General features: G+C 42.6%; 1 protein-coding gene across 26 annotated transcripts in view; it reads right to left on the bottom strand.

Moving 5' to 3' along the window:
- Positions 1-16,931, bottom strand: part of DLG2 (discs large MAGUK scaffold protein 2) — a 1,060,606-nt gene that overhangs the window by 90,582 nt on the left and 953,093 nt on the right. For all 26 annotated transcript variants that reach the window (XM_063325909.1, XM_063325871.1, XM_063325941.1 and 23 more), the window contains one exon: positions 11,805-11,919. In XM_063325909.1, coding sequence (XP_063181979.1) covers positions 11,805-11,919 — 115 coding nt within the window. The remainder of the gene's footprint in view (positions 1-11,804; positions 11,920-16,931) is intronic.

The raw sequence follows: 16,931 nt of genomic DNA on the forward strand, positions 1-16,931 counted from the left end.
TTTTCTGTAAAGAAGGGCAGGTGTGAAATCAGGACCAGACACCAGAGCGACAAACAACAATAATTAGTAGTAAAATCTAAGTTATTTAATAATGTGATAAATTTGCTGTTAGATTAATCATAAGCGGATGTCATAAAAATCTGCCTGTAATGTCATGTCTGGATGAGACACCGGGGCAGGATGGAGACTGCACTTTCCAGAGCATCTCACAGGACATTACATTCACAGCTTCTCCCCGCAGCAGAGCCCTCTTGTCGCAATAGCTCTCCACGGACGTGGCAATGCTCCGACTGCCAGTACAGAAAGGACAAAATCACTTTCAATGCTTACGTGGAAAGGATGATTGCATTTTGAACCTGCAAACCACGTTAGAAACGTCGCTTCTACCATGTTTCCTGCAGCGCTACTGAAAATGGTTTTGATTCCGTTAAGTCTCAGTCAATCTGTTTCCAAGATGAGGAGCTCACATAGATATCTGTTTCCTTGTACAGAAATACTTGAAGAAACCATAGACGTTTTTCAAATCTAAACTTTACTTCTTGGACAAGAACAGATCCTGAAGGATTCTCAGTAACACGGATCTCGACAAACAAACAAAATCTGACTGGCTGGGTGCAGAGGGGAACAGCCAAAAGGACTGAACTGTGGCTTTGTATCTTGAACCATCTGCAAGAAAGTGGGCAAACACTGCTCGATGGCCATTAGGCCGCGCTTCCATCTTGTGATTGATAACCTGTGATCCTTATCTGTGTAAATGGTCTTACAGTCTCTGCAGAAAGGAGTAATTACAACAGCCAGTCACTGCAACCTCTACCTGGATTCTAAAACGTCTCAAGGACATCAAGAAGAGAAAGCGTGTCTGCAGAGATAGTGCTTTTTAAAAAGGGAAATTGCAGACCTTTTTGGCTCGCAGAAAGAAAGGAATATTGCTACTTCTTGGAAATGGAGAGGCCATGTATCATTAGCAGCCTGCCAAGGTAAAAACTATTCTAACCTGGCATAACTAAAATCGAAGTGATTAGAAATATAAGCTCACAAAAACATAATCCTTGTATTCTGTCAAGCAACAGCTTTCTGCCCTAATTTTTCACAAAGCTTTCAGCTGCTGCCCACTATGCCCGGACCCTTCTGAACAACGAGGAGGAAGATGTGGGAGCAGAAATAGCAACGCGCCGTTGCCTTCTCTGTAAGCGGTGGTTTGCGCAGCAGTAGGCATCATGTGGTGCCAGCAGGTGTGTCGATAATTACAGCAGCACAATATATTGGGTGAAGGAGTGGGGTTGCCTGCCAATTCAACTGAAAAGCATAAGAAAAAGAAATGGAATTTATGGAAAGTGGGTGAATGTTTCATGATTATAATTCCCATTTAGTGAGGAACATCTGGCAAACTCTTCGCTAGACAGCTCTGCCTGTTAGCCTTCTTTTATTTGCTATGTTTGTAGGTAAAGCAATTAGAGTAACTACTTGTAAGAGAAGCGTGACCCACAATCAGAGTCTGCACAAGAGATGAGGTTGGAGACATGGCAGAATGCAGATGTACACAAACACACAACTATACATAGACACACTAATCTCTGAAATCTTTTTTTACTCCATTTGCTCTGAATATGAGGCACATTCAGAGAGGATCAAATCCCACCTGCTGAGGCTGGTGTGAGAGGGACAGAGACTTACACAGCATCCCGCTGGGGCTGGTACCCCCAACGCTGAGCTGGGCTCCCTTGGACACCAGCTTCACCTGTTGACCAGCTCCACACAATCACCACCGGCAGCTAACTAGGCAAACTAGCTGCATCTAAACCAGGATGTATTCAACATGATGCCAGTGAGGCCTGGGAGAACCTGGTCTTTCTGTTGCAGGAATTTGTTCCCTGTTCCAAGAGTGGGGTGGCAGGGAGTGACCAAATGGAGTTGCTGAGGAGCTCCCTATGATCCCCAACTCTGGTAGACAATCCTCTACATCCTTCCCAGGCTTACTGTAGAGTTAGAACAGTCATATCTATTTCTAACGAGAAACAAAAGGGTGAACAAACCCTACTGGTCCCACTCAACCTCATCACTTAACTTGGCTGGGCTCCCTTCTCATAGACAGACTTGTGGTGAGACAAAAGATCCTCCTCATTTCTCTTTCTTAGAAGGCACTTCAAATAGGAATTACCACTGCCCTTTTCAGCAGGGTTATGTCCTATTTTGACACTGTTCTTGGCTTTTTTCCAACACAGATAATTTGGAGAGCCTGTTCTACAGTGTCTTTATTATTTTTCCATATAAGATTTCAGGTAGAAAACCCTTCAATAGGGGCCAAGCAGTCTTATCTCTTTTTCTCACATTGGCCACTATGCTACGAGCCTCTGCTAGCTTGCGCTGTGCCAATGCACATATTTAGATTTTCAACTTTTGACTGTATTCCCACAAGCTTTTATTTCAGTGGGTTTTCTTCTCTAAGTTCACGGTCTAACTTACAGTCTTGTACTTTTCCAGTTGAGAACTGCACAAACTGACAGTATCCTATTATAGCTGTTGACATGGAAACATCATGAGAAACTGTTTGTTGGATAAAAGTGCTTTTCCACATAAAACAGACAAAGCTTAAACTCACGTTTTGCTGACTCACTTTCAGCCATTTTACGCCACAGACAGATTACCTTCATTGTCACTTCCCCCCCCCGCACCGATGGATCATGTTCTGAGTCTCTGCTTAGAAACAAGGCTGTCTGAAACCGCGACTGTCTTGGTTATAGAAATTTCAAACAAATCCTATTCCCACACGTGGCCAAGTTCTTCATCACCCTCTTCTGGCTTGGAAATTATTCTAGCTGACACTTTCCTGCCGGATGAGTCTCCGAACCAGAAAGCTGGCAGTCCCACTAGGGAACTGGAAAGCAGAATACATGTGCAATGAAAAGCTATCGAAGTGTCTCTTAAGAAAAGAAAAAGGTGCGCTGCTTCTTTAGAGCAGACATCACATGTCAAGCTCATTACCTGTTCTGGGACATTATTTCAATAACTTACGAAACAGAACAATACGGAAAATGGCCAGAAGTACGTACTACTTACTCCTACTGAAGCTGCTAACAGGACAGCTGCTTCAGCAGGCATTAATAATTCAGCACTGAGGACACAATTTCAGTTATTTCATATGTAGCAAGTTTTACTGATAATGTAAAGATAAGATGAATTAGGCAAGAATGGCTTTGATAAGGAGCTGCTTTATATTCTGTTTTATATTCTGAACTTTAGGCAGAGCTTGTTATCTGAGATTACTCTAGGCTGCCGTTTATTCACGCGGGGCTCAGTCCTTCGAGGTGCTCAGAACCGCGTGCGTTCCCTCTTAATCCTGAGCACAAAGCATTCAGCGATTTGCAAAGCCACAACCAGATAGAAATAAATCTGCTTTTTGTCCCTTTTTGGTACAACTGGAGAAACATCCCTTGCTGAAAGGCTTGCTGGGCTGGTGGTTCACACTGCAGCCAACGGTGCCTCAGACGGCCTCTCAGGAAGGAATCAGTTGGACTCATTTCATGCCGGGTACCTAAGACTAGCAGAGCTGATAAACATGAAGATGTGAAGGAGAGAGCTGGTGTCAGAAGCTGAGAGGAGACTGTTTTGACTGATGTGTTTACACGTTCAGTTTTCGCTCTCCATTAGCTGCTGCTTCTTTGTCTGTGAAATGTTATTAAAAACTGCAAGCGAACCTCATTTTTCCTTAACTGTTCATTAGTAACAACACTGCAAAAAAATACCAGATGAATAAGAAATATAGTAAGCGTTAGGAAAAACTGTAGTAGTTTGTGAGGTGCCTAATAGCTTCAACTGACTATATACCGATGGTTTCAACTGACTATATATCAAATATATCGGTTTTCCCAGTCCTAAGGTATAGGTGAGGCGTATTCCTATATTTACAGCACCACATTTCAGGGTGGCTTTTTTTTAGCACCAAAATGCTATCAAACTATAAGCCTGAAGGCCTTTGAATTTTAAACACTCCAAGATTAATAATTCTCACACCCATCTTTCTGCTGAGAGTGACAACACCGTTGTGCATCTTAGTTAAGGCACTTCAGTTAAGGACCTACGGAAATGTCATGGGGATAATACAAAGTGTGAAATGCTCATGGATACCACTGACATCAGTGAGAGGCCACCTCCGAAACCAAAACCGCCTCTCTCCGGATATTCCCTGTTCTTCAATTTTAGTTGATTTTTTAAATTTCTCATTTAGTCCGTAGCAGCATGAGGAAAACGGTACTTTTTGTAAGTGCCAAAAAAATGATCCTCTAAGCACATAAACAGTCTGAGTTTCATAAGAAAACAGTATATTTGCATTGCCAAAGACAAGAGTTGGTGTCGTTTTTCTTCTTCATTTCACAGACAATCACAGGTTCTTTTGCTCTAAACACAGATTTTTCTCTAAGCACAGATTTTGCTCTAAATCACAGATACTTTTGCTCTAAACACAATTTCAAAGTAATATATAACAACTACTGGACTTATTGCCCATTGCATTAGGTGATTCTTGTATTCTGGCATATCCCTCATAGAATCATGGAATTGTCAGGGTTGGAAGGGACCTTAAAGACCATCTAGTTCCCACCCCCCTGCCCTGGGCAGGGACACCTCCCACTAGACCAGGCGGCTCAGAGCCCCGTCCAGCCTGGCCTTAAAAGCTTCCAGGGATGGGGCTTCCACCACCTCTCTGGGCAACCTGTTCCAGTGTCTCACCACCCTCATGGGGAAGAACTTCTTCCTAACGTCCAGTCTGAATCGACCCACCTCTAGTTTTAATCCATTCCCTCCAGTCCTACCATTACCCGAGATCCTAAACAGTCCCTCCCCAGCTTTCTTGTAGGCCCCCTTAAGATACTGGCAGGCCACTATAAGGTCTCCTTGGAGCCTTCTTTTCTCCAGACTGAACAACCCCAACTCTCTGTCTGTCCTCACAGGAGAGGTGCTCCAGCCCTCTGAGCATCCTTGTGGCCCTTCTCTGGATGTGTTCCAGCACGTCCATATCTCTCTTGTAGTAGGGGCTCCAGAACTGGACTGTTCCTCAGTTTCTCTGATAATTTATAAAGATCTGAATGAATAGTTATTCAATTATACTGTTCAGCTCCTGAATGTCCACCTGGGGAAAAGGTCTCAGGCACACAGAGTCACCTTCCTTGCTTTGAAAAATAAAGATTTGCACTACTTCCTTGGTTCCGAATCCGGGCAGCTCTCACTGAAGCCAGTGAGAATACTGGTGCCAGCAGGGTGTGGAGAAGGCTGTATATTCAGAGAACGAACAGCTAAAAAGTAGTAATTGAATATTCAGAAACTCACACTTAACCAGGACATGTGAAATGAGTAACGTCACAAGCAGGTTTCAATTTTCCAATCTGAAATGGCATTTCAAGTGCAACAGCCCATTTCACAAGTGTAGGTTATGGGCGCACCTACCTGACCATTTCCAAACATGTCTGCTAAATGCTATCATAACCCCCAGCTTTCTGTATTATGCCATTGAGCACAGATTTTCTGAATGCATGTTTCCATTCTCTGCTGTAATTTGGACCGTTCAATTGCTTAGGAATAATCCAAGGTAAGTGAAAAAACTGTACTAAAATTCCACTTTCCTCCACTTACTGTCCAGTAAAAAGAGTTCTAATAGTTTCTATCATGCCATTAAAGTACAGGCACAGCTATGTAAGCTCTAGCTATTTTCCAATCAAAACCAAACAGCAATGCCAGGGTGCCAAATGCACTTACATTCACTCTCCAGAAATCTAGATTGGCCTACAGTGCTCTGAAGCCTGGAAGAGATGTACAGTGTGGTGCCATAGCTGGAATCATAAACTCATCCAGCTTGACGACCATGCACTGAACATTTGCGTATCCTCAACAGCGCTAACGAAAGTGGCAAATGAATTTAGAATGAATCCTGGGGAATAGGAAAACGGTGAGCAAACCAGCCTATTTAAACAGGACTATCTGTTTCAAAGCTACGTTGCAGTGTCTTACTGAAACGCAGAGCAGAAGGCTCCACAGACAACAGCCAGGGAGCCTGATGTTAAAACTTCTTCAAGATATGTATATGCACACTCTGTATGTGTGTGTGAGGGAGAGGGAGAAAGACATTCAGTGGGGGTGGGATTCAGGTCACACAACTTTAAGTGTCACTAATATAGATGTTTACATCTCAGCTAATCACCTGAGGCTCCTTCCACTCAACTGCGAGAAATAGACATTTTTAGGGCATGATTCGCCTGAGCAATTTTAGATGTCTCCTTCTGGATGAGATGAATCGTACTCTGAAAGTGCCAAGTGCACTCCACTGACAAGAGAGATACTAGGCAACTAGCTTAAGTGAAGATGTTTGCAATGTATATGTGGATATAGCATATATTTAACACTATTAACAATATATCTATTTGGATTTTCTTTTTATATATATACATATATAAATGTATATATTCTCGCTCCTTGCAATGATTATTTAGGTATGACCATTTCATACCTCTCTCTCTGGTTCCCGCCATACCTTCCTCCGAAAAGCCCCGATGAAATTATATCTTTATCACATTTCTCCTTCCAGATGCACATAGTAGAGCTTCCCGTCACCCAGTCTGATGTTATCACATGTTCAGATTTCACTACCAGGATATCTGCAAGAATGGCATTTCTCATGTGGATTTCAGACTGCTTTGCAACCTGTTGTCCAGGTCTCCCAGGAGAATTTTGCCCGTGGAGCCTTGACCTGATGCTCCCTGGCCTACGGGGGTTTGGTGACTGCGATAGACGTTACGTAGAACCATCCCCGGATGCCAGATTTGATCTTCACAAACTGCCTCAGCCAAACTTCAAATCTAACTCAGCAAAGTTCTCAAGTGATAATTTCTGCAATTTGTTGAAAATCAAAGTCTCTCTGAGCGAGATGGCATCGTGCTGATTTCCAAGAAGTTCAGGAAATGTGTATAAAGGTGTCTAATGCTTAACGAAGAATTTATTGTGCTGGAAATCAGAGTAAACAGCCCAAAGTACCTCAACCTTGACTTCCTTTCAGCTGCTGCTACGGTGCTATGGCACATCTTCAGATTCTGTTCCTCCTGGCTCAATAAAAAATGAACGAGAACAGACTCATTTCTAACACATAATGCTTTGTGTTTGTGCAGCGCATACCTATCAAAGCTATGAAATACTTGGCACTAATTCCAGCTAGAAGACCACAAAAATGTAGTGGACTGAGAGGCACCAGTTTGCACCGTGGACAGTCTTTATAATTAGCGTAGCGTGGGCTGGAACAAAAAGGTTGATCTCAAACTTCCTCCTCTTATTGGGAAGAGGCTCTGCCCTTGGTTGCACTTTCCCCTGTCGTGTTCTCTCCTGGCCAGTCAGTGGAGGGGCGGCTGCAGAACCACTTCTTCTTCCGAAATTACAGCTGGATCCAGCCCTTGCCCAGCTCTGATTTCCAAACCCACCTTTACAGCCAACCGTAGAATTCACATTGGGCTGATATATTTGAAACTAGTGCTGAAGTTTAAATATCTGCATTTCGGTGAGCTCAACCAACCCCTTTATACAGGGCAACAAGTAGCCACAATTAGGTGGAATGATGTTTGGTCACCGATGGTATTGAAGAGATTTTAAACAGTGGAGCAGCAACGAAAGGGCTGGGGTGTGTGTGGAGATTTTGAGCTGTTTCTGCAGAGCGATACACCTCCACAGCACCTGTTCGTGCCTTTGGACAATTGGAATTTTTAATTAGAGATATTATTTCAGAAGCTGTCTGGATTGAATAAAGATTAACAGGTTCCATGGCTGTTTTTTCTAAGCTTATCTCATTATTTTTCATCCGTAAATCAACAACAGACTGCAAGAAGGCAGTTCTTGGATGCCAGATGATTCCTGAAAACCTTTTCTTTGTACATCTAGTAGCACTTACCGAAGTATCTACTTTTACCCTCAGAAATCTAGCACAAGTGCTTTAAGCTTAGGAGGAATCTAGCAAATCAACAGGAAAAACGCTTCATCGCGCTTAAGATCTCAGTTTCCTCCAAAGCTTGGCAATTTTATACTAAAGTTTCAATGGCTGCTGGTATTCACCAAACTTTTTAAAGTACTCCCCTGATGTTCAACTCTTCAAAAGGCTGTCATGTTCCATAGCCTGTGGGTTAAATAACATGATCTGGCTTTTCCTAAGAGTATAGACAGTCAGAACATGTAGCCCAAAAGATTTGACTATAGATGTGGACCTAGAAGGACAAAGAAAAACACTTATCTATTTCAAGACAATGAAATATAAAATCTTACAAGAGCGGATTTTAAAGCCATGAGCCAAAAAGAGAAAAAGAAGGATATGAATTTGCATAAGAAACACTAAAAACCCCACGATGTGTGTATATAGCACAGCATTTAGCTGGTGATGGGTTTGTTTACTTTCCTCATTAATCATGAGCTGATGGCTGAATTCCAATGAATTAAAAAGGATAATAGCAGAAATTTTTTTAGCCTCTCAGTTCAGTTACTGAATTCAAATTAAGTTCATTCACCTTCACATAAAAAAAGTTATAAGTAATAAGACTTGCTATATTTCACATCTATTCTCTCACTTTCTGCTTTTCTTTCTGTATTTCTTTTCCTCAACAGAGAGATTTAATGACAAGGAGGATGTGGGCTCCCAAAAGTGTTAACAGCATTTCCTATGGCTCAGTCCTTCCCTGAAGACTTAATACTTTGCCTTTAATGTCATAGACATTCTGACAACATCCCAAACAGAGATATGGGGTCTGTGATACAAAAGAAACAAGTAATAAAGAAAAAAACTATTTCAGTAAATTCCTGGGGAATATTCCAGGAGGCAACAGAAATTATTAAGACAAAGTGTGATGAAGAAAGAAAAAAGCAGTGAAAATCAGAAACGCCAGATTATGCACAGATAGACGATCATGTCAGAGCGCTACACAATTTCTTCTGAAAAAGTCATTTTTGATCACTTTCCTGTGGCATGTACACTGCTTAAGCGTGACTTATAATTGCTTTCACCCAACTACTTCTAGTCCTATGTACAACATATGATCCCCATATTAAATTTTACCCCACTTCATTTAATATAGCTTCTTTTATGTATTTCTATTAAAAATGCTATGCTGTTTTAGTAGGGGCTGGATGGGGAAACCACAGACTGCCAGGTAAAGAAGAAAACCCCGCATCCAATAAAACCCTGCATCCAATGAACCCCACATCCCCAGGCAAACCTGCTTACAGAGCTTTGCTTTTTCTCACCCTCTTTTCTGTTGGGATTTTATCTGAGCAAATAATGACACTTATTTTTAATTATTGCAACCTATATAGAACTTAATTTTATTTCCTTGCACTGCTTAGAACACAGTTATTTACTTTGAGTAAGCTCTCTGGCTAAAAAATAGCTATGCTTGTATTTTGTGAAGGGCAGCAAAATCTCCACAACTCAAAGAAAGGAAAACAGCAAACCTGAATCATAAACTTGGCATTACAGCTACAGATTTGCAACATGCGGCAATTTGCCTCTAGTTCTCTTGCACACGCTGACCAAAATGATGCATTGAAACAGAAATTTCAGAGTTGTAAGAATGCAAAAAAAAAAAAAAAAAAAAAAAAGCAAAATCCCAGACATTTTACCTGGCTGTAAAGAGTTTATCCCTAAAGTGAAAATTTCAGTCTCTGAAAACAAGCACATTTCTGAGACCACACTTATTTTTGCCTTAGTGCCTAACGTAGACATAAACCACCTTTGTAATTAGTGCATCCGATATGAACTAGCAGCGCCTGGCACAACGCTGCCGGCACCGCTGCTCTACAAACACACCACAATGATATAAAGCGCCTCTCAGGCTTCCCAGAGTCGGACACGGACAATTGTGTGGGTTTGACTGCAAAAAAATTCTGCTAACAAAAGTGACTGAGGCTTTTGAGGTTTTCTGCTTGAGAGGTTTGGGGCTTTTTTTTTTGGAATGACTCTGGAATAAAATAACAGGGTTTTTTTTTTTTTGCATTTATGGTTTGGGAAGCGATATTTAGATATGCAGCTAAGACATCAAAGATTCCTGCAGGGAAGCACCAGGGCGTATCAGCTTAGTGAGACGGACCACATCCAGAATTCATGAACTAGCAGAAAACCAGGCTCATCGGGGCACGCAGAGCAATACCATATGGAAGAGCTAGGCTAGTGCGGGTGCAGCACAGATATATTATCCTGGCGGAGCGCGCAAGCTAATAAGCCTCAGTTCTCAGCAGGGCTCACCAGGTTGATGCTGATACAGGGATAATTGGGCTTTGCTGCAGCTCAAACCAGTAAGTTGTTCAGGACCCTGTGTTAGCCCACACCTGAATTGACCTGGTCGCTGGTCTGGGCTTCTTGTGCCACTGTTCACCACATCTCGCGTTCCTGGCTTACCTCAAGAAAAGTAAGCTTGGATCTGGCACTACACGTCCAATAACTGTAGCTTTTCATAAAATGCAAATTCAGGAAGCTGACTGAAGCTCTTGGCAATGAAGTCACTCTGTGTTTGGTCTGGAAAAAAACTACTGCAAGTGGAAAAGCTCCAGAAGTAAAAACAGAGCTGGAGAAGTCAGAGAAGGTTAAAGATGCATCGAAAACTGTGACGCTTCCAACCTGACCTTGCCCAATAGCAAGGTCACTGGTAACAGTGATCCGTATCCTTTCAGTCCTTGCTCTTTCTGGCAGCAGTACCAATTAGTGCTTCATGGGATTGCTACCCACTAGAATAAGACCATCCATGCTAACATTTAAGATTTTCCTTCCTTCTCTCCTACCTTACCCCTTCACTCTGAGGGCACAATGACAAAATGTAGAATTTAGCCTTAATTGGATCTCTGCAACGTTATCACCTGAATTAGCTCCCCCATGAATAATTATCACTGCCTGGAGGCTGACAAATTGCTTCCCTCTACTTCATGATTGTCAGGAATTTCAAATTATATGCTGAGCATAATGGGGGGGGGAGGGGGGTAGAGAAAAGAAAATGAAAAGCCTAGAGAAGCGTAATTTTTAAGATTATTAAAATATGTGGCACGGAGTCCCGTAGTCTCCCCACGTCCCAAAGAGGGGAGTGACAGCAAGAGCTTTGCCGGGGGCAAATGGGCAACTCCCAGCCTCTCAGCCAGCAATGGCCAGGGCAATAGACTTGCACAGTCCAAGCAAAACGACAACCACCGCCACTGCCTGGCTCACAGTCAGGCCGTTCCCCTGTTATTCGCTACCCCATTTAAGCTATGCACATCAGCTTGTTTAGCATCTCATCTGCATATTTGATCTTGCTAGGTAGATGGTAAATTCTTTCTAGCGTAGACTGATAGAAGCATAAACACACGCAAGGGGATAGCAGCAGGTTGCCATGCCTTCAGAATAGCATATAATTTTCCTTGCTTTGTAACAAGGTCTTGGGGGAAAAGTGCTCTTTGTGAGGATAATCGCTCCATGTCTGGGCAAGACCTCGCACAGAAAGGCAATGCGTCGCTACAACACAATATCCATCTCGGATATCGAAAGAGCCGACCACCAGTAAGAAATCTTCATCTCATAAAACCAAATCACCATAAAAGCATAATGCTCTTTGAAAACAGCTTGAAATGATCAGATTAAGCAATAGGGCTTCATCCAATTTTCACACTAATGGGGTTGCACTTGTAAGTTCGACGCATTTCTCAGTTCAGTTCCACTCAGCTCCTCAAACTTCTTTCCCACCTTGCCAAACCCACAACACGCGAGTCCGGCAGAGACAAGGTAGCTGCTGACACATTCCCAGGAGAAAGCTCCCCCCGCTCACCTGACATACAGTGACCTCTTCTGATTAGTCCTCAGGGAGCCGGACCCAGAACTCATGCTGTGATTCATCATCTGCTCGCGCAGGTCATGGATTTTTGCCTCAAACCGAGCGTACTCTAAGGAGATAAAAAAATCAGAGAATAAAGATATTTTAGTTTTCTTGACCTATATAATCATTAGGGCTGCTAAATGCAAATTAATGTTAAATTAATGAGTGTAAGGCATGTCCTGAAAATCGAGGTCTAACAGAACGTCACATCAATATATTATCTTAGGTAAATATATGGCCTCTTTATTGTGGTACGTGAACATTTCAGTACCAACTGTGTGAAAACATAAATAGCTAGAACCTCTCTCCTGCAGTTCAAGGAAAGGAAAGGAGGTTTAAAGTGTGTTACCAAATATCTTTCAGTCTGCAAAAGGGATGTTGAAAGCAGTTTTCCACTAAATCATTTCTCCTTCCAAAGAATGAGACACCTCGTTATGGGCAGTGGGATGATGCACTGAAGTTACTAATGAGTCAAGCATTTCGTGTAAAATCCCACCGAACTGAAGGAGATAAATCAAAGCCAAATTATCCTGGAAGCAGCTGTGAAATTGTTGTACGAGCAATACGCCAGGTTATTTAGCCAGCCCACTGAGGACTGGGCTCTGTTTCTTTTAAATAGGTGGAGCCATGGCTGGGTCTTAGGATGGGTGATCCCAGAAACTCCAGACATGCTTAAGCTGCCTAAGAGTGGCACAAAACCAGTTTCCAGACCTTGTTCTTCTCCACAGCTCTGTTGGTAGCTTTGTAAAATGTTGTGACTTGCTGACCAGCAACATGGGACATTGGGGCAAGGATTCAGCTGGAGGTGTATCGTTTAGTGAGGTTCCTCTCTGAAAGGACACATGCCTTGTACAGCCTGGTCAACGGTCCCTCCTGCGGGCACGTTGCTCATTGTGTGACCTAATGGGCCAAGTTTTGGTTTGCAAGAGGAAAAGTTGAAGTTTTGGAGACAAGCTCTAATTCCTTGAAACCGACAACCTACGGCAATGCTCCAGCGACACAGAAAGTGATAATTCAACCTAAGCCTGGGAAAACTACCAACGCGAGCTAGCAGACTAACTTGAGGGGGTGTACAAAATCCATTTCAGTGAGTCAGTGACACTTTGAAGAGTAAGATGCTGCAGATTGATGCCAGCAAAGAGAAGAAGATCTTCCCTGCACCTCAATGTTTTATTTCACCACCTGCTTCAAAAGGAGGGTCTACGTTTCCCCACAGCAATTCTGGAGCAGAAGGGAAACCAGCACGCGAGGTTTCCCCCCTTAAAGGATGGAGGTACATCCCACCAGACCACACCACCTCACAGTTTAAGCAAATAAATCTTTACTGTGCATTTATAACCTACAGGGCTGCTCCCCATTTGTTACTGTTTGGGCTACGTGAGAATGCTCTAAGACAGCAATATTCTCCTTTTCTCCTAGCAGAAATCTCAGCATTGTTTTTATTTGATCATTTGCTGTTCACGCGGGCTCAGTTCCCAGAATGTCTAGATGCAACAACAACAACTAATTCATTTTATTCAGTGCCCTTTAACTTTTTGTTGGATAATAACATCTGACCTTTCCAAGATCCCACATTTTGCATAGACACTAGCTACCTTCAAGCTGGCTTAGCAGGGTGCTTTGATTTGGGCTTTTGTGTTTGGGTTTTTTACCTTCTTCTTACTCGAGGCATTTTAACTCCATTGCCACTGAGCTGCTTTGGCACTATCTACCCAGTTTGTCAAGTGACAGCGGCTACTTTGCCAATCATCTGGGAACCACTGCTGGGGTATAAGACTCTTGGGTCTTCCCACATACCTATGACTTCACCGACTGCAGCTGAAATTCTGCAGGAGAAGAGACACTCCTACACGCAGACTGTATTTCAGATTTATCCTGTAGCTTGTTTCTTCCTCATTTCTTTCACCTAGAGTACCTCTTTAAACTTCTCGGTGATTTAAAATCCCAGATCCTCAGCGGAACTAAGGCTCCTACAAATTTGTATTGTTTTTCAAAGTGGAGTTTAGGTTTGAAGAGTTTATCCCAGCGTAGGATTTCCGTTTGTTCTATGTGAGTCACATTTGTTCTATTCCCCCGCTCTAGAATTTATTTAGTAAATAATAATCTTCTGAGCAGGGCTTTATTGAACTTATATTTCATTATAACAGATTTAACATTTCTTCTTGGCAAATAGGAAAGGTGATCTTAAAAAAAGAAAAAGCTTGCTTTTCTCTTCATACGGTGTCAGTCCTCTGCATACAGACAGAATACTACAATTTTAAGAGTTGTTACTAGGTCTCTCTCACGTGTGGTGGAGTCACTGAAGATGACAGTAAACATAGAGTGTAATTCAGCTTCTTTGATGTTTTACATCTGGATGAGGCCAAAGATATGAATGATTTACATCAGAGCAGCTGTAACGGCGGCTTTCCCTTTAACAAGCAACCATATCCCAGGCAGACTCGGTATGCGAGGTGTGGGAGTAACTCCCAGATTTAGACACCGATCTGGAGAGTGAGAAGAGAGGATTGAAAATCTGACTCTCTCCAGCGCAGCATCCAGCTACTTGCAACTTGAAACACCAGCTCATGAGATACTGGGATGACTACAGCTTGGTCAGATGATGATATTATAGCTTGTGTTCCAATTTCAGGACGCATTTGTAGTTTAACTGATTTCAACTGGCCGTAAATTTATTCTGAATTTAATCACCTCTCTTTTTCCGGAAGACATTTTGAAACCACGACATATCTTAAAAATTGTCTAATAAGTGTGTGATGGAAGCTCAGGGTTCAAGGTACTGCCCCCTGCTTGATATTAAAAAAAACAAACAACATAATGAAGTACTAACAATAGTTCTGTTACATTGTTCTTGAATGTTTTTCCTTTGGATTGAAATACACAGATAATTTGAAAATAACCCAATTTATGGGCCTGTATTTTCCCACAGTACCTTCTTCATATTTACCCATCAAAAAATACTGAAATGCACACCTTTCCCTTTCTCCAGACAAATGCCTGGACAAAAAAATTGCAAGGCCATGAATGCAGGTAGTATTAGACCCAGCTCAGATCAGCTTCTTTAATCTCAGTCCTCCTAGTTCTCCTTCTGATGCCTGGGTACTACAGTGACGGCTGCATTTGAAATGCGAGCAGAAAAAGAAAGAGCGATGCTCCATTTCTGCCACCAGAACTGCTACGGTAGTCCTACCCACTGGCAAAAACTTCTTTTTTCTTAACACTCCTTTATATATGGGGTCATTCCAGAGGAGCTGTTTCCTAATAGCTTTTCATTTGCTGGGTGCGAATAAGTGTCAGTGCTAAAGTCCAGAAAAAAAATCATACTTCCTTCAAATTCATCACTGAATCTAAACAACACACTTCCAAGGCTCCTACACAATTAAAAGGACACCGAGGTTGTGACATGCCGACATGAAATACAGTTAAAGCTGATTCACTAATTTCATGCCCTTTAAAGAAAGGGAGAACAAAGAACGTAGTGCTGCTGGAGTGCATCATTAGCGAAATTTGCCAAATTTTACTTACCAAAATCCATCTGCAAAGGTCCTACCCATTGCCTGATTCACTAATGTTCTAACTAACTTTGGTAGCTTAAGAAACTGATAAAGTTATGCATTAGAATAAAAGGGCAAATGGATGAGCAAACTGTAACCTGTATTATTGCTGGGGCCAGCCCAGACGATACAACGGTTTGTGCTGGTCTGCGGCTCTGGAAATGCTTTAAGAAGAAGGGCAGATGAGATGGAGGGAGGTGTTTGTTCATGCTCTGCTTTAGAGCTGGCTCTGGGCTCGCGGCAGCATTGGTAGACCTGCATTTAGCCATCCCAAGGGTACAAATACCACTCGCTAGCCCTGGAGATGTGGAGCTAGTGCCGTTGGGAGTGGGAGAGGAGATTGCTGCCATGAGGAGTGACCCGGCTGCAGGGACAGCAAGGCCATTTTCAGGGCTCTGGCATTGACTTGTAGAGCTCTGCGCGGCCTGCCAGCCCCAGCAGTGCTATCCCAAGCTAGTTCCCACTTTTCCAGGGGTCTGTTTTCTACCGTTGGCTCTGCTCAGCCCTCTGGGCATCAGGAGAAAGAGTCAGCTTGAATTGTTGCCAGTGTGAATTGTCTCCAAGCCCAACTAAGGGCAAAACTGAGTGTATTTATCAAATAGCGACACCAGTTTGAACAACAGACATTTGTCTGCTTCATACAGAACTCATTGGCCTGAATATGCGGACAGGGAGCTGCTGTTTTTCCTTCTACCTCATTCCGACAGCTTGCCGAGTGCTATATCCAGGACTCACATATATTCTAACCCTTGAATATTGATGCAATCGTTTGCCTTTCTGTGTTGAAAGGACCGGATAGACTTTTGGGAGTAATCTTCAAACACCTTGAAGCTTCCCCTTAGTTCACATACTGAGAAATCAAAGCAAGGTAAATGCCCAGCCCCATTAAAAAAGCATCTAAACCCCCAAACCCTAACAGTAATGCACTTCAACTGAAACGTCAAGTTTAGCTGGCCAAGATCAAAACGATGATCTACAAAATCCTGCCTAGTCCACTTTGGCATCTGAGGGTATGCAGACACCAACGTTTTTACTGCTGAAGTGATTTAGATACCTGAAATCCTGCAACCCCTTCTACAGCTGTGCAGGTGGGTAACAACACGTGGGGAGGAGTTGTTTTAACACACACACACACACACATATCTCCTTTTCGAGTTTCCTATTGACTACCTTTGATGGCCCATGATCTAAGTATGAGGGCTGTTGTGAGTCCGATTATTGAACCCTTAAGTCCCTCCACATGTTGTGCAGGAAAATGCCATGAATTTGTAAGATCCATGGAGGATGCCTGGAGATTAGGGACAGGTGGGATGAGTGTTGCTGTGACTTAAGTCCTTTCATGTCTATGGGGCAAGGACTTTTTCAATTAAAATAAGCAGTGCATTGAAAGTTTAGGTACAAATTCTCCAAGTCACTTCAGAAATGGCCTAAAAATCTATCATAATTGAGCATGATAGCTCTTGGAGCCTTAGATATACTTGAGAGACCAAAAATGAATGCAAGAAACCAAACCTCAAGAAATATT

The sequence above is a fragment of the Chroicocephalus ridibundus genome, chromosome 1 (genome assembly GCF_963924245.1).
Source record: "Chroicocephalus ridibundus chromosome 1, bChrRid1.1, whole genome shotgun sequence".
NCBI lineage: Eukaryota > Metazoa > Chordata > Aves > Charadriiformes > Laridae > Chroicocephalus > Chroicocephalus ridibundus.